At 46.7% G+C, this 23,110-nt stretch overlaps 1 protein-coding gene across 2 annotated transcripts in view; it reads right to left on the bottom strand.

Moving 5' to 3' along the window:
* ALG11 (ALG11 alpha-1,2-mannosyltransferase) overlaps positions 1-22,772 on the bottom strand; it is a 189,508-nt gene extending 166,736 nt beyond the window's left edge. Inside the window, exon 1 of one of the 2 annotated variants that reach the window (XM_069639130.1) lies at positions 22,654-22,772. In XM_069639130.1, the coding sequence (XP_069495231.1) occupies positions 22,654-22,691 (38 nt within the window). In that variant the 5' untranslated portion in view covers positions 22,692-22,772. Of the gene's footprint in view, positions 1-22,254; positions 22,317-22,653 lie in introns of those variants that run through there. The other variant, XM_069639131.1, reaches the window with a different exon arrangement.
* Positions 22,773-23,110: the final 338 nt, after the last annotated feature.

The following is a 23,110-nucleotide window of genomic DNA, read 5'->3' as shown; positions in this document are numbered from 1 at the left end:
ATATTATTGCAAAGAGCTGGGAGAATAGGAGCCATTGGATAGGGCCCTCTACAAGTTTAGTGGGACCTTTGGGTGCCTTAGCCACATCCTCAGGTTTGTAAAAGCCATCTTCTACCACTGTAATGCTTGTCCCACCATTTACAAGAACACTGTCCTTATAATATTCTTTTGTGTTGTCTGGAATGGAGTTATACCCATCCACATTCTGTTTCCACAGAACCAGGGACACTAAAGACACACTGGCTTGAAATCCAATGGGGTCTTCAGCCAGTTGTTGAAAGTGCGCACTTGCCATTAGGCCTTCTCCCTCAGGGATGAAGGCTAAGGAGGCAGTGTGGACCCCCGAAGGTTTACTCTTACACATGGGATCCCTTTCACATGATCTACAGACCCACATGCAAAACATTTCCCAAATGTTCTCTGGAATGGGGGTTTCCGTTGACCTCCCTCTGGTTTGGCACCTGAGGGTTCGCTAGACCTACCAGGATTCCCATGGAATTTACCTTTGCTATGTTTGTGGCCCTCTTTTGGATGGGTGGAATTAGAATTCTCTTTGCCCTCTTTCTTGTGCAGCTTCCCTTCTTCCTTCTTGTGAGTTGCCCCAGAGTACTTGTGAGTGGCCCTGTAGGCTACCCATAAGTCAGCAGCGTGTGCTAACTTTTTAGGATCAACTCCTTTCAATCAGCCAAGTGCTGTCTCAGCTCAGGGGAGCAGGCATCAAAAATAGATTCTAGCAAAAAAAAGATTTCTCATTCCTTCAAAGGGGTGTACTCTGTACCCCTTAACCCAGCCATCTAAGTTTTTCAAACATTCACATACCCAGGTAGCCCAAGGGGTACCATCAGTCTTTTTGAGGGTCCTAGACCTCTTAAGGTACTGGGAAGGAGTTTTCCCAAATCTGGCTATTAATGCCAGCTTAACGGATTCATAATCCTTTCACTGGCACCCAACTCCATCACAGCATCACAGCATCACAGCATTCAGGGGGAGAATCTAGCCTAGACATGAGCCATGGAATTAAATAATTCCCACTTATTCTTTGAAGACCATAGGTGTACTCAAATGCACCCAGCCAATCCAACACATCAAGTTTAGGTTCATACATACTCACTGCTTCTTTAGGCAGGCGAGGCTTCTTGGGACTAGCAGACCTACAAGACCCTGAAAGGGAAGCAGAATCAAGGGACATCTTTTTCATTTCCATTTCATGCTGCATTTCTCCTTCTCTTAGTTTCACCTCTTGATGTTTCAGCTTGGACATCTAGTTTCTTGAACTTCAACTCTAATCTTAGCTTCTCAAGAGAAATATACTCTGGGTTTAGATTCAGGCCTTGTGGGGTCCCAATGGGAAGTGATTGAGGTACAGGGGCAGGCTGTGGCAGAGGGAATCTCCCTTCTGGACACTCCTCTGCCTCCTCTTGCAGATTGGAGTTTGACCCTAAACTAGCATCCTCGTCATTATCATCCACATTATTTGGGTGAGTAGGTGTTACAGGCCTACTACCCAAGCTTTGGTGATTTAACAACCTTACAATCAATTAATTTTTTTTTACTTTCAGAGTAAGACCCCCCTTGTTTTACACATATCTTTCACTTGTTCTACTGTCGGGGCAATCAGGGCTGCCTCATTAAAGTTATCCATATGCGGCATGTTACAATTGCTTAACTTTTTGGCGGAGCCTTGTGGCTGATTAAGTTGGGCACAAGTACAGCAAATAGTAATTGTAACCATTCTACGCCAATCCCAGCGCCTGCCACCAGTGTAGGCAAGAGCTGATGTAGTAACACTGTGTGAGACTACACAACACTTGTCTACTTGGTATTTGGTAACCCACCTTTTGGTATAGATCTGTACTACACAAGTTGGTAGTGTGACTGAGCAGCCAGGCCTATCTCAAGAGGGGTAAATGTGAGCTGTAGAGCTGTAGCAATGAAATTCGCAAATAGAAGTTATCAAGTAACAGGTTGAAACTCAAGGTTTCAGTTATAAATAGTTTTTTTTTTAAACAATTTTTATTGTATATTCAAACAAACAAAACCAATACAAACCAAAAGCGCAGTGCAGATATCAACAGTACAATTGTTCACATTGTTCACTGCATAATTTCAGTCACTGCTCCCCTTATCGCACCCCCCCATGCGAGCCTATTTGTTCCACTCACTCTGTATCTGCCACGCGTGATGGGGTCTTATTTTCCGTGGATTCCGTCAGATCTTGTATCGTTCCAAACAGTTCCGCTATCAACGATTTCCATGCCATCAGGGTTCCCACCTCTTCCTCTCTCCCTATGTTACTTGCCTCTTGCCATACCATGGTCTCCGCCTCCGCCCACTTCTGCAACTCTTTCCACCACACATCCACCCGTGGCCCATGACAAGTCTTCCATCCCATGGCAATCCTTTTTGCGAGCACATATGCTAGATCTTTCAATTTATTGACATGCTTAAGTTTCAGCGATCTGGGGAACCCCCCCAGTAAGCAGGCTCAGGCTGAATCTATGATAATAGTGACCCCCCTTTCCGCTAGTTTCCACGCTACTTCAGCCCAGAAGCGCTCAATCACCAGGCATGACCAGAACATGTGTACCATATCAGCCTGTTCTTCGTCGCATTTGGGACATGTTTGTCGTCCGGCATTTTCAAACCTCGATATCCTCAGGGGTGTCATGTATGCTCTGTGCGTAATATATAATTGTATCTGTTTTAATCTTGCGTTTGACACCTTCTTATGGTACCCCAGGGCACGTTCCTACAACCCGTCCTCTATCGGGGCTCCCACTTCGGCTTCCCAGTCTAGTCTCAATTGCGTTAATTCTTTACCGACCTCAGACATCATCTCGTACAATCTAGAGCTCTCAGGCCCTCCCTCAGTTATATCATATATTGTGTCTATGGTAGCATCTGGTTCTTCTTCTAGTACTGTGTCAGGCCATGTTTTCTTAATTCTCTGCACCCTTCTACTATATGCGATATACTGGCGCACGTGTAACCCCATTTCCTCTACTAGCTCTTCAGAATTTATGATAGTCCCCTCCCGCCAGACATCTCCCATTGTTACCAACCCCACCGATTCCCAGTGGTTCCTGATTGTCATCCGTAGCTGCTCATCTCCCTCTGCCAATGCAACCAACGGTATCTGCGGGGAGCATGGGACTGGGTTTTCCATCATCTGGCATGCCCGGCTCCACATCTTTCACCCAAGCATCATCATCTTAGGGCGTTCTTTCATTTCTGTTTTGGGCAGCCAGATCATCTCTTAAATAAAATGGGGCACAATCTTGTCTAAACAACCTAGATTCAGGGGTCTCTTCATCTGAGAGCCATTTAGCGATATATTGCAGTTGGCTCGCTACGTAATAGACCTCATAATTAGGCAGTTTTATTCCCCCTTTTTCATAAAGGTTCTGCAGCTTCCATAGTGCCACCCTATTCCTGGTGCCATGCCACAGGAAATCCCTGCACATGCCGTTCAGTCTAGTGAAAAACTTCTTGGGTATCAGGTACGGAATGTTCCCAAAATAATGCAGGAGCCTGGGCAAGACCACCATCATGAGCATTGCCCCTCGTCCCATCATTGCTAGAGGCAACTTCACCCAGAATTTCATACACTTCTCAATTTTCTCTATGGCTACCTCGGTATTGTACCGGTGTTCTTCTTCCACAGTGTGGTACTTATCTATCCAAAGGTACCGAAAGGTACCAACAGCCCAAGGAGTTTGCAGCACCGGCAATCGTCTGACAGGGATTCCCTTATAACTACCTAGCGGGAAAAGAATAGATTTCTGAGGATTCACTGCTATGCCAGACAGCCCCGCATACCTCTCCATCACCTCCAGGATGTACTGGAGATTCTCCTCCGGGTGCCTCAGGTACAGCAGCAAATCATCCGCATACAAGGAGATCAAGTGTCGCTCCCCTCCCACCTCGATGCCTATAGTATCGTACTGTTGTCTGAGGTATATCACCAAAGGCTCTAAAGCTAATATGTACAGCATAGGGGACCATGGGCACCCCTGTCTGGTGCCCCTGCCTAGTTGCCACCTTTCGGATATCACTGCTCCTGTTTTGACTCTGGCCAACGGTTCACTATATAGCATCTTTGCCCATCTTATGTATCCAGGCCCCATACCATAGCCCGCCAAGGCCGCCTGCAGCCATGGCCACTTGACAGAATCAAAGGCCTTCACAGCGTCCAAGGACACAATTGCCATTTCACCCTCATTCCTGCTCCTCCAATCAACAACCCGATGGAGTCGTCTATGATTATGAGTTATGTTCCTATTCGGGACATAGCCCGTCTGGTCGGGGTGTATTAGTTTGCCAATTATTCTTCGCAATCTGCTTGCCAAGACAGCCGTCAATATCTTGCTGTCCTGGTTCAGCATCGACAATGGTCTATAGGAGCCACAGCTATGCCCAGGCTTGTTAGGTTTGGGAAGCGGTATTATAATTGCTTCTCTAAGTGACTCTGGCAGCCGTCCCACCTCAAACGCTTCATTTAACATATCCAACATCGGGGGGAGCACTTCTGCTTTGTACACTTTATAAAACTCACTTGGAAACCCGTCCGCCCCCAGGGTCTTACTATTAGGTAACTGCCTCACCACTTCTAACTCCTCGAAGGTAATCGGCGCATCCAGCTCCTCTCTTCCTTCAGCACTTATTGTAGGCAAACCTATGTCTTCTAGTGTTTCTGTTATTTCTTCATAACTGCTTCTCTCCTCATCCCCGTATAGTTCCCTGCAGTAATCTGCAAACTCCTGATCAACTCCCTCCTGGGTGTCAGCTATACTGCCATCTTCTCTCGTTATTGTCCTAATGGTGGGTCTGGGGATCTCGCTCTTGTATAACCATGCCAAAAGCCTTCCTGTTTTATCTCCTCCCGCATGCTGTCTCTCTATATATTTTTATAGTTAAGGTTACACAGTCTGTGCCATTGCTCCGCACATGTGTGCTGCAGTTTAAGTATCAGCTCCATGTCTCTTTCAGTGTCATCTCTCCCCCTCATCGCCTTTTCCAATTCCCTTTCTGTTTCATGTAGATCGGCCAGGATCCCGCCTTGCAGGCCTTTAGATTTTGCTATGGCTACGCCCCGCATCACCACCTTGAAAGCTTCCCATAGCGTGCTCGCCGAGTCCACGCTACCCTTATTCACCTCAAAGTAGTTTATAATCTCTCTTATGTCTTCCCTAAAATGGGGATCTTTAAGCACCTCTGCCCGGAGAAGCCATGTTGGAATCGTTGCTCTCGGGGGGGCAACGCTTTAGCCGCTGGGGCGGGTCTATCAATCTTCCGATCCGATCTATCCACCCTAGGGTTTAGTACACTGTTAAAATCCCCACCCCAGATTACCGCATTCCCCATACACATGCTAAGATTAGTACTCAGGGTTCTGAAATATGGTGCCGTATTCTGGTTGGGGCGTATGTATTCACAATGCTCATCTCCCTATTCTCCACCAATCCCCTCAATATGACCATCCTCCCATCTGCTTCCGCAGTTTCCTGCAACAAATGAAATGGGACATGCGGCGCCACCCAGATGAGCACTCCTCTAGCATAGGCAGAATATGTCGAGGCCGCCACAACACCTTTCCATTTTTTCACAACCGTTCCCAGCTTTTCCCGTGTCAGGTGAGTCTCCTGCAGCAGTGCAATATCTATCTTTTGTCTGCGCAGGTACAAAATAACCTTGTTTCTCTTTAGATAACTATTGAGGCCTCTGACATTCCATGTAATTATTTTAAGGTCCCCCATGGCTTGTTAGAGTCCCCGTTCCCCTCCCCCCCCATCGGTGCAGTCCAGTTCCCCTTCCCGTTTCTGTCTATATAGGCTCGTTCCCCAGTTCAAACTACCCTTAACTACAAACACCCCAAACACCCCCCCGTCTCGCTACCCTTCCCTTCCCCAACTTCAGCCTCAGCAGTTGCCCAGCTCCATCCCTGGATCTAAGGCACCCCCGCATCTAGCCCTTTCTGGCAATAGCCTGTACTCGAAGCTCAGCAGGGTGAGGTAGCCCTAATGGCTATCCTGCTACTTCTACTACTACTTGGGGGGTAAGGTGCCTGTGTTCTGCTGCTCCTATTTGCCACAATTCAACCACATGCTAGTATCCAATTTACTTGTATAATCAAAGCTCTATATTCCAGTCCAATGCACCTCAGTAAAATCAAGGATATCCTAACTTACCTTCCGCACCTCCCATCCCTACTCATCTTTTAATGTTTCTATCGAGTCTCTACTGGGATACCTCACAGTGTGATATACCAGTATGCATGAATTGTCTTAGTCACTAATCTTATTCTCCTTGGGCCCGTGCAGCATCCTGTTCCGAGCAGCCCTGTAGGTCCAGCCATGCAGCAGCCTCCTCTGGGGTATCAAAGAACATTATTCGACTCTTGTGTAACACTTTCAATCTTGCACGGTACAGAAGCATATATTTGATGCCAGCCGTACGCAGCCGTCTCTTCACCGCTACATAGCTATACCTCTGCCTCTGGACCAGCATTGTATAATCAGGATAAGCTGTGATGGCAGCTGAGGCTCTATCTATCGTCCCCCCTTTCCTGAAATACTCCAAAACCTTCTCACGATCTTTATAATTCAAAATCTTGGCAATTATTGCGCAGGGAGGGGCTCCGGGCTTTGGTTTCCTCGTGAGGGCTCTATGTGCACGCTCCACTGTGAATCCTTGTGAGAGTTTCGCAGCTCCTATTTCCTACAGGATCATATTCTTCACAGTCTGTAGGATCCTGGCCTTCTCCTTCCGGCAGACCAACCACTCAAATATTATTCCTTCTCGCTCTCCCTTCCGCCTCCTCCGCACGGTTCTCCAAGTTAGCCACTTTCTGCTTTAGTATGTGGACTTCCTTTGCATTATCAGTGCTGGTGGTCATGTTAGTTTTGACCGCACTTTCCATGGGGCTTGTTCTATCTGCCAGCGCCCTGACATCTTGTCGCAGCAAGTTGACATCTATCCCCACTGCGTCGATCTTAGCCTCTAAGGAGGTCCTTAAGTCCGCCATTACTACCCCCCAGGAATCCTTTAGTTCCGTTATGGCTGCCAATATCTGGTGGTTTTCAGTCCCAGGGGAGTTTCCCGTGGACCCACTTGCACCCGCCAGCGCAGCTGGAGACTGTAGTGTCTTGGCAAACGCCTCCATCGTGGGTTGCTTGCTCTTGCCTTTGATCACTCTCCCTGTCATCTTGTGATCCAGGTCAAGTGTCCCACAATGCTCCGTCCGTGGCACAGCAATTCTGTTGCTCTATTTCACCGTGTTGTCTGCAGGTTACTACTGGTTCTGGTTATTGTTCCAGGGTGCCCGCATGGATTCCTGCGCACTGAGCAATGCGCTCGAGTGGGTTATGTCCTCCCACGTATCAGTTGCCTCATCTGCCACACAGCGCAATTCCGCACTTTGCGCTTTCCAGCATCTGCTCTTGAAGCGCAGCCCTTGTGTTTTGCAGGCTATCTGCCTCCCCCCGGCGCCTCGGAGCTCGTGTGGCGCGGCAGCCACGCAGTCGTGCCCCAGATGGTGCAGGAAGGCCTCCCCTCTTCCTCTGCCTCCCGCACTTTCATCCAGCGAGCACAGTGGCGCGATCCACCTATATCAGGCGCTCCACTGGGCACCTCACATGTCCAGTGGCTGCTACAGTTAATATCCGACCCCAGGCTCCAGGTCCCCCCTGTGTCAATGCCAAGGATAAATCCCCTTTGTTTGTCAGCAATGCCTCGTTCCAGGTGTCTCGCTTCCAGCTTGCCTGTCGTGAGGGAGAACAGTCATGCAAGCAACGCCGGTCCCACTTTCCATTCAGTCCAAGTATTGCTTATTATTAAAGGCAGCAAGCCCCTGTTCCTTTCTCTCACGGGCGCGGGTGCTTTCACTGTGTAATGGTGGCACTTCGTCTCAAGACGATGATGGTAGCCCCTCCCTTAATCCGCCGCACAGCAGAGTCAAAGGAAATGTCCTCCAAGGAGCCGCGCAGCTCCCTCATTATACGTGTACCGGTGCCCAGAGACTCAATGGACTCAGCGAGTCCTGGCACCATAGTCCCGCACACACGGGTGTCCTCATACACTTTATTAAGCGCCTGACACACACACACACACACACACACACGGGACCTCCGCTCCTGTCGCTAACACTCGGCAGCTGTCCGCTTGCCCGAGCTCTCAGCCGCACCTCCGCTCTTATTACGCGGCACCCGCCTATGCAATTCGTCAGCACTCGCGGGCTGCAGGGAGCCGCTCACACGATATCCCACGCTGTTGGGGGGGGGGGGTACGCAGGCTCCAATCACCGGCCCCCAACTTCTCCGCATACGGCCAAAGCGACCACAGCCTGGGCTCACACGCACTTTCGGTCTCCTCACGGCAGCGCGACCTCGTACCAAGTCGCCGCTCCCCGTTCCATCGGCAGGGGTCCAATTGAACTCCAGGCAACAGTGTATTCTTATACACGCCGCACTTCAGTTCATTCATCTGATCCTGCATTTGCGGCCGCTCGCCCATTGTTGTCCGCCATTTTAGATACTTTGTATCAGGGCCGCCGAACGTTCCAATGTCAGTTTCACTGTTGCTGCTCACACAATCTGCTCAATATTTTCAGTAGTGGCAGGGCATCTATTCACACGCCCGTGTTTCCATTATTGTAGTAGGATGACCATTTCCAGCATGTGCAATTTCGGATCAATGTCGGATCTCCGGAGCAGCTCTCATCAGGCACGTCTTGCTACATGGCCAGTTAGCCACTCCCCTCTCAGTTATAAATAGTTATTTATTTATTACCAATTTTTAAATAAGCGTTCTTTAAAAAGGGCAAAATATGTAACACTGTAAATATACTTTAAAATACTTTTCAGAATCAAACAAGTCAGCGGATACTCTTTGGGTATGCTTCTTACACACTTCCTACACCCTGAGGTGACTTCATTCACAAGGACAGTAATGGTATTTATGTATCACTGGTTATACTTTGCAGATTCTGAGGTTGCAGAAAGGAAAGAGATTAAACAGGTTCTCAGTATATGTGAGGACAACTAAAACATCCAATGAAATCTAGACAAGCCTTTCCCAGCAATAACAGTCTAAAACAAGTTACCACCCATCAGGGTCAAACAATATCAAAGTCAATGGGCTAGAAGAGCTTACAGGAAGCCAGGGCAGCCAAAGTCAATTGGAGCACAGTCTAATGGAGCTGAGGCACTTCTTAGAAGTCTTGCACAAAGTAAGATAGTTTGTAGAAAAATCACGTGTTGAGTCTCAAGCTGTTAAGCCTTTGAAAAGCAGAGTTGGAATCAACTCTATGGATAAGCCACTGCAAGTCTCAATTAAGAAAAGCACAGCTCAAAGACACAGAGGTAAATGCCCCAAGTCGAAACAGTACCTCTGGTTTGAAGAAGAGTGGTCCAGCTGGATTCTGTTCTGTAGAAGCAATGCAGACCCTGAGTTCCTGAGCCTCAGTCGTGGGGACAAGAGGGAGGACGTCTGGAGGGCTCCTCCGGCGGCAGTTTGGAGGTTGTCGGCAGCTACAGGCTCATTTCGGTTCGGCAGCATTTTGCGGTTTCAGCGCTTGATAAACAGCACCGTCGCAGATCTCGGATACCGGTTTGGGCTTCCTTCACTCCTTGGGTCCTACACTCTGGTGAAGGGACTTGAGCTCTGGTCGTCCTGCTTCTGGAGGGTCCTTATGAGACTCCTGGAGCTTCTAGCCTGGATTTCAGACGTTGCACTCAACTACAGATTTCTCAACCCCTGGCACTCAGTTCCTGCAGCAGCAAAGAAGTACAGCCAGTCGGGGAAGATGGTCCAGTGGAGCTCGTCTCGGGGTGAGTTGGTCCCACTAATCCAAGGGAAAAAGTAGTCCCTTCTGGAGCTTCTCTGTCAAATTGAAAAAGGAGTTTCAGCACAGCAGCAGGGCTTCACCAGGCAATTCAAAGGACCAGCGGAGGATGCAGCAACTTTTGTTCACGGTTTCTTCGTCGTGTGTTTCTCCCAGTGGTCGACTGCCTCCAGTCCCAAAACCCTCACCTTTTAAGCAGGTTTCTCCCATTCATGCACAGCCTAAGCTATCAATCACACAGCAGGGTAGCCAATTAGGACTGGTTGCATTCAGGCATTCCTATAGACAAAGGACAGCAGAGTTTCGGGAACCTCCCTCACATCTTGCCTTGCCTCTCCAGACACACTGGAGCCAGAGGCAGGCTGCAGGGCTGAAGCCAGACAAGGGCAAAACAAACAAAGGGCTCAAACCTGGCTCAACGCACAGGGTAAAACCCAAGAAAGACCTCACAAACAGAAAATGGCAAAAAAAGAAGACCGGGGCCATTTTGACAAAATGGTCACCCATGGGTCCCATAGTGCAGCTGGGGATTCAGACTGCGGTAGAAAAGCACAAGTAGGAAAATTAAACCACTGCCACCAGCCATTTTAAGTAGTGAGGGTAACATACAAAATGTTACATGAGACTGTAGGATGCTACTAGGTAACCCCCCCCCCCCAGCACTCCACATAAAATGGGGTGTGCTGGACATACGAAGGCAAAAATGTAAGTAAAGTCAATTTCACTTTACTATTTTTGGGTACAGTAGTTCACACAAGAAAAGGTATTTAAACCTTATGAGAAATCTAAAAGGATTTCTCTGTGACACTGCACTGAAGGTGCTGCGAGTCACCATACAAAACGTAGATGTCTATGGAGTTTGTCAGACTCCAAAAACAGAGGAAACATCATTCAAATCAGGTCAAAACACATGAGAGAGAGTGAGAAAAAAGTCTCACTCACTCCAGGGTTAAAATTAAAAAGTCCTAAATTCCAACAAATTAGCACAGAAATGAGAATTCTCCCCAATGCTACACATGTAAGCTCAAGCTCCAATCCTCACCTAACAGAACACCACATTTCTAAACATCTTCCAATCCTTTGACAGGTATGCCCACCCATGTGGGGGTTAATATAGCAGTAACAGTCTACTCCATAACGAACCGACCGCAGGGGAAGAGGGCTCCTTGCTCCTCAATACAGAAGTTTTGGAGCAGTCCGGGATGTTTTCCCCAGCTGCTGCCTGATCAGGAGGGCCTTGAGGCAGATCGACGTATCCCGGCGGCACATCCCGCTGCCATCCACAGTGCCAACATTTCCACACTTGTCTATGTTTGCAGAAATACGCAGCTGATGGGCACCAGTTTAATGAATGGCTGCATTTACCCCCCTTTCTATCAAACTGTGGGCTGTTGCGGAAAAGGGGCCTGCTCACCTTCTGAGCGGTCATGAGCAGGACAAAATGCAAATGATAACCAGCGTCTTGTCCTCCTCGTAATTGCTACTGCAAACAATTATTAGCAGCGCCTTTCTTATGCGTGAATGCAAGGCAATTGGCACTGTGGTGGGGCATTTCCAACTGAAGCCAGCTTCAAAACATTTATATCCCTAAAGTCTACCAACTTAAAATGCTTCAAAGTGCATAGTCAAGTTAAAATCAGACATCAAGTTGGAAGTTTGCAACACACATTATTTTAGTGCGTGCCTTAAAGTGCTAAAATATAGTAGTGTAAATATGAGATTTTCATGCGTGAATTCTGTGACTTCTATTTTTTCCATTCAGTAAAACAGAATTATATTATTTTGCCTGAAGATGTTTCTATAAAGATTTGAATATTATTCGGTTGCTTTGCTATGCAATTTGTGTATTTTGCAAGTGAACAGAAGTCTGTATTATTGCAATTTAACTATTTGTACAAAACAAAGTACAGCTGAAAAGCATAGGGTCAATTGCCTAAATTGCAAGATGGGTTGAAATCCTGGCTTCACTACTTAACCAAAGTGTGTGATCCTAGCCAAACAATGTAATCTCACTGATTTAAACTGCAAACATTGCTGTCCTTAGAAGTGAGCAAGTTGACACTATTCGAATTAAAGACTCTTACAATGCGGCAGATTAAAATCATTTTCGGGACAAAATAGTGTCTCCTTGTGCGTCTCTGTTAGTGGCCACCAAGGTTGTCTACAAGAACTGTGTAGTTGTAGCACTGGCCCTTCCTGACACCCATATATCATTTGATCCGACAGGGAGATATGTAACACCAGTCAGTGCTCCAGAGTGCTTTTTGCAATGTTGATTTGTGCAAATCTGAAAAGATAGGGCTCTCTGTCCTGTGTTGGTTTTAGATAGTGCGAGATTTCTGGAGTATTTTAATTAATGTGTGCTCCAGGTTGCCAATTTAAATTATGTGGTTGTCTGTGGTGTCCGTCAGGAGTGCTGTCTGGAGAGTCGCGTTGCCCCATCTGCGGTGGATTTGTGTGCTTTACAGGGAAATGTTGTTTAGAGAAAAAGTATCTATTTCCATAACCCGTATCATTTTGGTGTTGGAGTTGTCAAGCTGTGCTGTTATTATAAGAGGTGGGATGATTTTGGAGGCGGTTATTGTTATCAAGCCTTGCCCAACAGTCCACCCAATAAACGGAGACAACCTTTTTCACTTTGGAAACATCATAGTTGGTCGCATCTATGTTATATCTATGCAAAACATTCTTTCTACAGCTTTTCTGCCTTATGATGCCACATTAGGAGGTTAGGCTAAATGATGATGCCTCAGGTGACACTATGCCAAGGCACAAAATCATGGAGCAGTTTCTAAACTGTTGCCCAGGTCCTCCTATCTTACACTTCAAAGAAACGCCAAATGTAGCACACAAACAGTCTTACATGGGATAAATGGTACAGTCTAGATGAATATGCATAACAAACTAGCCAATTGGCAAAGCCAACCATGCACCACATCACAACTATGCTGCCGAATAGCATTTTCTACCTTATTTGGGGGAATCACATTGGCCCAAAGTGCTTTAAATTGCATTATTCACGGCTAATTTGCCACTCTCTCCCCCAAACATTCCTTTTTGAGAAAAGGGACAGTACAAGTAAGCTTGCCCTGTCCACACAGACTATAAAAGGTAAACCCTCAGCCACCGTTTGACACGTTATTTACCCCCACCCTCCCCCCACCACCAAGTTTGTCTCCTGGCAGCAGACATTAAAAATAACATAGGAGTAGCACTTCCTTTGTAAAATTCTAAGCTCTCCTTAAAGTGTTACAGCCGATAGTTTGATGTTGTTTATATGGTGCATACATTTGTCCAACAATGAATACAAGCAGATGGGTCTATCACAAAGGCTGTTTTGAGTGGTGTCCAAGCCTTGAACATAAGATGTACTGGGCAGTTTAAGGAAATCTCAAGTATCCCAATATCAGAGGGAAATAATTAAATATTCTTAGTGGTTAGGCTCACCGACAAGAAAAACTTGTTTACATTTGTTATATTGTTTTCGTGTGTGTACTTATGTTGTTGTGTCTGTGGAAAAGGCGCAGTTTGTGGGCACTGAGCGTGAAATAATTTTGAATAGGGAGTGTGGGGGTGAGAGGGGAGCACCTGCACATGGTGAGACATGTCGCAGCAGGTCATTTGTGCACTGCAACATGAAAGGTGGGTAGTGCATGAATATATCGTGGCAGGACTTGCGGTTTCGTTGGGTACTAGCAATACGAAAATGTGTTTAACAGAGGCAATGCTGGTATGCCTTCAGACCAGCCCGATTTACCTTGTTGATACAAATCACAGGAAAGAGGAGTCAGACCCCATAATCAAATTTGGACAGAACTTGCTTGAAAGTGGGTCAATGCTTTCTTTGGGGACAGCCAACAATCAACACGTTTTGCAAAATGCTCCTTTGTACTATTGGGGAGTAGCTATTGGAGTATTTTACGTAATGGCCTGCAGAACAGAGTAAACGCTATATTGTTAATGTTTAACATTTGTGCTGCAAAATGCAGATTTCAACCCAGCATTTTCAAAAAAGGTTAAGGGGAATCTCTCCAAGACCTTGCTGGGCTAGTATGGGTGCCCTTGCGCATGTCAATTCAGTGACAAACTTTACACCCTCAGAGCTCTCAGATTACTCGTCGGCCACCCAGTCCACTTGTTACTCAGAATTGTGGGAATTTGAGTTTTCCTACATTTAAAAGTCTCAGTATCCAAAGGGGAAAACAGGACCTGGTGGCCTTTTCACGCAGGCCACGGAAAATGTGAGTGCTCTGCACTCCTCCACGTCACGAACTGACTAGCTGCACCCAATCTAGACTGTAGTGGGATTATCGGAGTGGAGCATAGAAACCCATGAAGATTGCTGGTTAGGTCTCGGTCCCTGCTTTTTCTTCTGCACATTGGAAGAACACAATTGACCCATAAAAAAAACAAAAAAAAGAAACAGGACGTAATTCGCACAACCTTCTGGCTGAAGACACCTTTGGGTCTACTCACGAATTCCCGGATTACTTACCGGTAATCTTCATTACTCCCAGTCCTACTCACTAAAGGAAACCTTTATTGTTTTTCCTTGGCAGTAGAATACCTCCCACTTACCCATAATCCAGTAGTTACTAATTTCCCATAATCCAGTAGTTACTAATTTCCCAAGCCGGAGCATGGGACCTTCCCAGCCCAGGGAGAGAGAGAGGAGGGTTGTCAGTACTGCGACAAGGACGATTAGTACTAGAAGTAACAAAGGTTACGGTACGTAATCGAGGCATTACCTCCACATCCCTCTTCCTCATCCCAGTACTTACTTGAGGTGTACCAAAGCAAAGTAATGGGGAGAGGTCCCAATGAGGCACACTCAGACCACACGGTCACTGCATCCCAAAACCAACTTATTTCCCCATAAAGCCTATCAACCCATGTCAATCAACAGCATACCAAACCCAAAGGACCCATCCCTTGGGTTATCCTCGGTAAGTCCACAACGCCCAATAAATGTGATCTGATCAGCCCAAGTAGCTGCCCTGCCTATCTCCCGCCGAGAAATCCCCTAAATGTCTGTCAGGCGGCCACCATTCCCCAAGTACGAAGACCTAAAACGCGCTCCGGGATGTGCCCTAGGAGACTATAGACAAAACCTTTGGAAGAAATTAGGGTTACAACATAAAACAACTGCCACTGGGAGTACTTGCAGAAAGGGAGGACGATACAAAGCCACATCCTATCCAACACAACCTACGGGCTGAGGTAACAGCAATCAAGAATGCTGTCTTGAGCGCAAACTGATTGAAGCCAATTCCCTCAAGAGGCTCAAAGGGAGGACCCTATAGAATCCAACACCAAAGATATATCCCAAAAGGAAGGCTCATACAGGAGCAGGGGCGAGAGGAAGCAAGAGGTATTGACCTTAAAGGAATCCCCCCACCAGAGATTCCCCATCCATATCGCCCTGCAAGTTCCCTTTAAGAGCCTCAAAGGCCGCCCACTAGGAGCTCTGAGAGAACACTGCCAGCCCCTTTTCAGATCCCTCCAGGAACCTAGAAGGGAGACCACAAAGAGGTAACGTAGCCAATCACCTACAACACGTACGAAACACTCACAGTGCCACTCATAGGTCTTCAAGGTGAATGGGTGCCTCGCATGGAGTATAGCGTCCGCAACCTAAGCAGAAAAAACGTGCTCTGTCGATCTTTCAACATACAAAATGGACATTGTACATATTGGGTCCCAAACCCATGACCTGCTAACAGAGTGCAGTGCCACCTAGGAATCCTGAATGTTCCATTACACCAAAGACCCAGAAGAGAAGGAAAGCAGCACCCCAATGGACAAACAGGGATCCCCAAGAGGACAGTCGCCCGCTCATCCCGAAACTCTGCACCATTCAGGGGAAGAGGGGACTCAGACGGAAGGCCTACAGTAGACTCTGGGTCATCCCAGATTCAGGGCATCTACCCCCCAGATACCCACAGCCCAGAACCTGAAGCAAACTTTCTGCACCTTTGCTGAAGAAGGGAAGGCAAAGAGAATCATTGGCAACCCAAGTCAGTGATAGATATCCGAAAAAGTCCTGGCGGGTAGAACCACAGCTTAAACAGGTGATCCACCTCAAAATTGACTCGCATCACATGGACTGCTTCCAGAAAGATCAGACTATCCTCTGCCCCGGCCCAAATATTCCCAGTGAAGGCACTCAAGGACATTGACAGCCAACCCCCTGAAGGTACACAAAAGCCAAAGCAGTGGTATATCCATCCTGACAAGACAGCCAGGCTTGTGTGTGATCGAACAAGAACATTGTAAATGGTAGAAAGTTCCTTCCACTCATGAGAAACTGAGAAGGAACCTCCAGAAACCATGTGCCCTGTACAGTCACTGACCCCAGAGTGGACACCCTCACCCGAGACAGTTGGCTTCTGTAACAAGGATGGTCTGCATGCGGTATTCTAACCCCAATACCGCTTCTGAGATTCTCGTAGAAACCACCACTCCAGATCCTGTCAAATGTCCAGGGTCACAAGGTCCAGGCCTTGTAGGCGAGGCTGGGATCCAGTAAGTAAGGAGATGTGAGACTGTGGGTCTCCAGTGGAGACGAGCCCAGGAACCTCCAGAGGCCATGTGGCCCCCAATCACTAGCAATTGTCTTGCAGAGACCCCCCCGATTCCTGAGAAAAATGGGCAAGACATTTTGAGACACAGCACTCCCTCTCGAGGTAAGACCTTCCTCTGTGCAGTACAGAAATGGCCCCCACGAAGATGGGGCGTGAGAAGGAGACAACTGGGATTATTGCAGAGTTACCAGGAACCCCCAATAGTAAAGCCGAGCCAGACAAATCAGAAGACAATGGTTCTGAACCCTCCCCTGAGATCCACCATGAAGTGCTAATCGATGAGGCAAGGAAAGATATGGATGCCCTGCAAATGAAGGTGAGCCACTGTCCTTGTAAACACCACTGGAGCCGCCTTCAACCCAAAAGGAGAACCAAGAATTGAAAACAACCATCCCCCACAGCAATTCAGAGACATTACCACTGAGAGGGGTGCATGGCCACAAGGTAATGGGCATCCCGAAACACCAACCAATTTCCTACCCGAATGAGAGGGAGTTTCTTCTAAAGGATTTCCATCTTTAAACGCTCCACTTCCACACATTTGTTCAGGGTTTCGAAATCCAGGAGCAGTTTGTATTTTCCGGAGGGTTTGGGGACCAGAACAGAAACACCTGGGAGTAAACCGGTGACCTTGTTGAATCCGAGGCACCCTCTTGATCTCACACTCAACCTGCAATGCCTCAAAGGCATTTCCCATAGTCCACCAGTTCACCACATTTTATTGAATACAAGACATGATCATGGCCAGACTGCATAGGAGGGGCGTTTCGATACCACATCTGGTTAGTCTATAGAAAAGCAGGCATCCGATGACCACTTGTCCCATATGGAAAGAAGTGCTAGAGTCTACCACTCCTTGGCCTGCCAAGACAGGACATCTGTGAGTGTCTAGGAGGCTTTGTGGCACTCTGACAGGATCAGCGCAGTTGCAACCATAGGAAGGACCTGAATCTGTTCCCCGAGAAGGAATGCTGGGGTCTGGAACTGGAGGACATCTTAGATGTGGACAAGGAAGAATCACATCAGTCTATCTGCCCGTTTATCTGCACCAAAAACCTAGAGTACTCTGTCTTCTAAGGTATCCCTAAATCTTTCAGCCCCAAATATGAAGGAGGCGCAGAGACAACAAACACCAGTCCCCATCGTCATGGCAGTTCCCCGTAAACCATTTGCCAAATCAGGTGCACACTCGGCTGCATCCAGCAGATGTCTACTTAAACGTCCCAGCACAGTCTCAGCCATGTTAGCCCAGAGAAAAAACTGTGCACCCCGAATGGACCATCTGGAGGACAGAGTTTGCCTCATGGCCCACACCACCACCACCACTGTCAATAGTAGCGGGATGAAGACACCTGTGCCGTCAAAAGGACATAGGTTTGGCAGAAAGAGTGGCATGGCTAAATACAGATCTCCAGATAAGCATCGTACTAGGCCTTTTTATGCATTAAAATTTTGCAATTACAAAATGTTTTAATCTTTCAGTGCGTACCTTTTGCGCACTAGGTGAGAACAGAGTTCAGTGCAAACGGCAAGTAACTGGACAAAACCAGAGCACATCTTTTGATTCTTATCTGCATGAAGGAAATTTCAGGCCATGAAGGAGCTTCTGACAGAAACAGCACACAGTGAGATGAGGTATGTTTTATTTTCTGTTTAACTTCTGTGTGTGTAAATGCTCATGCGTATTTATTTTCCTAGCATTTTAGGATCACAGCTGTAATAAGATGGAAAACTTAATTACAATTGGGAACTATCCTTTTAACAAACAAATGATGCTCTTTCATTGAATGCATGCTTGCACTGCATAAAGTATTTTTCGGAGTTCTTGCATTGTGTATTTATCATCAAAATGGAACTATTGGTGTGTTCATACACATTCATGTGTGGGAGAAGGTCTCTCACAAATGTAATAACTTTTTTGAAGCCAGACGCCTTTGCTACACAACTGCTTTTGTATCATATTCATGTTCAAGTTTAGTAATGTTCTGGTATTAGTAATAGCACAGGGGCAACGTGCTGGTCTTGGAAGCAATATCACGCAGAGCAACAGAGGTTGCGAAACCCAGATCTGCGCTTAGAAACCGGACTTGGGTATTAAGCGCGTCATAAAAAAAAAAAAACTTAATAAAAATAAAGAAATGTCCCATACTTTACACTGTTGCTGACCTAAATTATTTTTACTCTTGCAATTTAATGTATTCTCTATTTAAACAGTGTTTAAATCATGCAGGATTCCTAGATATACAGCCTCATTACGACTTTGGTGGTCTGTCAGCAGTAAATCCACCAAATTACCACCAAACTTGCTTACCATTACTGCCACTTGGTCCCATGGGGTTTACAAACGGTGGCTGGGTGGCGCTCATCCACTTTGAGTCCGTAGGACTCCATGAGGACTTTGGCGGGATTACCACCAGTGGCAATTGTACAAAAATCTGGTCGGTGCCCCCACCTGCAGTTTTGCCATTCCTATTTCATGTGAGGGGAGCGTGGAGTACAGAGTCCCCTGCTGTGCAGCTTCTTTGTGATTGGAATTTGGACTGTTGAGGCCTATTCTGTTCCAGTTCTGGGAGAGTGTAGCTTGCATTTCTGAGGGACTTCATTTACCTTTTCAGTGCGAGTGCACTTGCAAAGCTCCATCCCAAGCAGTCCCTTCTCTATGCGAGTGGAACTTCTACTACTGTGACCAATGACTTATCTAAGGCAATCTTGAACTGTTAGGCCCACAACGTTCCTATTCCAAATGAGAAGAGCATGATGTACTGAGGCAGATGGCATACCTTTTCTATATTATGCTTCAGGAGAGCACACTCCACCCCAGTGTTGCAACTGTTATATGTGAAGTGTCTACTGTGGAGACACATTCCTTATCTGTTCTCTGTGTGGGTATCTTCTACCCTTGCTTTAGCTAGCACTGATGTTGCCCTGATTCATCGTTTCTGTTTGTGTAATTGAAGCCTGAACGGCTCCTAGTCAAGTGATCCGTTCTGTGTGAGTGAAGCATTAAACTGCTAATGCTGCCGTTATACCTAATCTTTGTGTCCAAGAGAAACTCAGTGTAAGTGCTCTTCTATTCCAATGGTGAGTGTGTGTTTGTTCTCCTGAACACTGTGCTTGATCTGTTAAATTGTGACAGAAACCTGCTTTTCCGTCATGATGTGCACCGCTGCTGCATGGTAATGTTGCACCGCTGCTGCATGGCAATGACTTCCATACAGTATTAGCTTTTTGCATGCATCGGCTGAAAGTCAAATACGTTTTACTCTCTTGTGAAGGAGACAACTCCTTTTTACTCCCTTGAAATCACATTTACTCTCAAAGTTTAAAAATAGGGAGTAAAACACTCCCACCCCAAAATCATATCTGGAGCACTGGTTACGTGTTATGTTATATAAATGGGCATTTGTAGAACGCCTTTCACCATTGGTATGGTATCCACGTGCTGTAGGGTGAACCTGCCCGGAGACTGGAGTCCAGGTAAGTGGAAATGGTAAATAGTAAATAGTGCATGTGTGCACTAGGTATGTGTGCAGCTCTGGATCCTTTCCTTGATGATATGTCCGAGATAGGAGGAAGTCCCATTTGAAAAGTATCAAGTAATGAGAGAGTGAATAGTGTGTAGTGCAGTGCACCCACCTCGTGTGTTGTCTTTCTTAAATTAGTGATTGACATGGCTTGGCTGCAGATTCCCAACCAGGACTGATATTCACTAGTCAGTCAATTCATAAAGTAGCATAGTCTGGGTGTCGGTAGGTGAAAGTTCTGCGCCTTTGCTCCATTTCTATAAAGAAATTCAACCATTAGACTTCGTTCATTATTGGTTTATTTCCAAAGTTGCTTTGGTATATCGTGTGTTACAAGAAGGGCCAACATTCTCCAGTTGGAGACACATGCATATGTTTCTCCTGTACCTGGACATTCTCAGGGAACAGTGAATTCCACACAGATAACAGATTAATTACAAATCTTGTGCAGTAAGTACATCTTTGCAGTTTTCCCACAAACAAATAGTAATCATGCATAGTGTTGTATTGTTTCTTCAAAAACAGTGTCATAGTTCTCCCTATTGTCATAATAATTCTTACTGTTTCCTCAGAGTAACAGGAGATCCATAAAATAATTCGCAATTTGTCTGGCGTTCTAACAATATATAGTTAACCTCTGGTGAGTTGCTCCATCATTACGGTTTGGTTTGAATGAGGTTTTTCAGAGTTTAGGACTTCAATTACTCCACTACATGCCATCTATTCAGATTGTTGTATAGGTTTATCTTGATAATCATGCAATGTTAGCTTCGCTGCTTGTCTTTCTGCTCATTAGTTATTCATGTTTCATCAGATTTCTATTTTCATTCCTGCTATGTCTGGGTTGACTTGAATCCCCAATGTTTTTTCAGGAACTTAGTAGTGCATGTTTTGTGTGTTTCTTTTTTATATTTTACTGGTTGTTTAACCTGTTACATATCTTAATCTTTCATGGGTTGTTTTTTTTTCAGGATGGCGGCGTTCCGCGTGTGTGCATCCGAAGAGTATGTGCCCATTTTCTGATTTTAGGGTCAGTCGACCCCGCTTGGTCACGGGCACAGAATCCCCATGCTAGTCAAAATATAGGAAAACACAGACACCACTTCCTCTCTACCCAAGTACTTCCTCTCTGCATCTGCGATCAAGACCATTGAAGAGGAGGAAAAGGGAACCGACTCGGACGAAAAACTACTACTGAATGAAGCACTTCATTGCACCTTTAAATTTCATGGGCTGTTTCATGAGGCCCTTTAAGGTAGAAGGAAAAGTTCCCTTTTTTCCTTCTAGTCCTTCTGCCCTCACTGGAAGAGGACCCAGCATGTTCCACAAGCTTTTTCCCCTCATGGTTTCATATAACAGCAACAGGAAGAAAGAGGTAGCAGAAACAACTTCAACATAGCGGACTGCAGAGGAGGCAGCAACCGGTAACCACAACAACCGGGCAGCGTCCCTCAAATTCAGCGCAAACAGAGCACAGCAGAGAACCAAGCCTGGTCTCCAGCGCAGCCATGCGTGCAGGGAGCCATGGCCATGCCGACCATACAGTGCTCCCTGGCCTGGCCAACCACGACAACCAGACCCTAACAACCACCTTTGTCTCTTACACTGTTTGCATGCCTGATGTAGCCCCGTAACATGAGGTAAGGCCTATACCACCTACTTCTAGAACATAATCACATGATTACTCTCGCACTTTATGTACTGCACCATGCACTCTCTGTAACCAGGGCCTAGATGCCCCAAGGCTTTATAAGTGCACACATAAATACCACCAGGGTGTGTGGGGGGCAGGCATGACACCCTGGTAACCAGTCACCACCCCCCGTAGCCTGGGAAGAGACCCACATCGAGGAGCCCCCGCACCTGAGCCACTTACTTGTCAGCCCCCGGCCAGATGACCAGAGGCTCTCCCTGCCCGTGCCCTCGGTCGGTTCCCGTCACTCTGCAAGAGGACCTAGAGGGACTTAATGGGCCAAGTGGCCATCCCTCAACTGGATTCCATACTCCACAGGGAGTCCAGGAACATGCCCTTCCTGGAACAAATCCACCGCCTGCCGGAGATGTCCAGGGGGCCCGCAAAAGAGCTCTCCAGTGCCCTGCATCCAAAAGTCAATTCCTAGCCGGAGGACATGACATTTTTAACTACTAGATAATGTGTAAGTGGGAGGTATACCTCCAAGAAAAAACAAATAAAGGGTTACTGGGACGAGAAGGAAGGATGTGGAGGTAATGCCCTATACCTCCCATTCATTAATGGCTGCATGGAAAGATGATACTGTGAGTAAAGAAAGCCCAGAACACTTACGTGTCCAGTGACCATGAGTGAGAAGGCTATGCAATCTTGTTTTTTCCCCTGTGCATTCTAGAACTTGCATTTTTTCTTTCCCATTTGCAAAATAGGAGAACTTTAAGCCCCAGAATTCCAAGCAAAAACAGGACTGGACTTCCCTCGGATAGCCACCAGCAACTTGAGATCTCTGCAAGCCTTGCCACTGCACTGTAACTCATTCACCTCACCACACACACTGGGATCACTAGAATGGAAATGCCAACCAGCTAAAAATAATTTCGATGCTTTGTATAGAGTTCCTACTTTCTACCAAAACTAAAGTGCCAACCAGTCAAAAGAAACTGCAATCCTCCACATTTCTATCTCAATTGAAAACATGTTTCAAAAACGTGCCATTTACTGTAATTCACTCACCTGATGAGATCGCATAGACACATCCCTGAACCAGCCATTTCTGACAGTCTCTAGTTCCTATCTGAGAAACGGACCTGAGCAACGTGTCCTCCGCATCATCATGATCATCACGTGACAGCCACCGTGACGTTGCGCGCAAACCATGTAAATCCTAAACCCACGCGTGGCCATACGCTCCACAGCACCACGTGATCATTCAAGAGCGGCAAGGCAGGGCAGTGAGCAACTTCGTGCCTTAAAATGGACGACTACGGCATTCTTTTGAGATTGAGAATGACATCGGATAACGGCGGTGACGACTCGGGCAGTTGCTGCCTGCGAACTAAATTCCTAGGCGAATTAGCGGTATGGGGGGGGGGTCATCTGTACAGCAGATATGGGGGCAGTGAAGTTTGTGCTATTCCAAAGGACAGCCGTTGTCAAGTTCAGAAGCAGCGGATTTGGGACTTGTGGTATG

Source organism: Ambystoma mexicanum, chromosome 7q (genome assembly GCF_040938575.1).
Source record: "Ambystoma mexicanum isolate Mex_15411 chromosome 7q, UKY_AmexF1_1, whole genome shotgun sequence".
In the NCBI taxonomy this organism is placed as follows: Eukaryota; Metazoa; Chordata; class Amphibia; order Caudata; family Ambystomatidae; genus Ambystoma; species Ambystoma mexicanum.
Note: the sequence above shows the minus strand (reverse complement) of the source record. Positions and strands in the feature narration are given on the sequence as shown.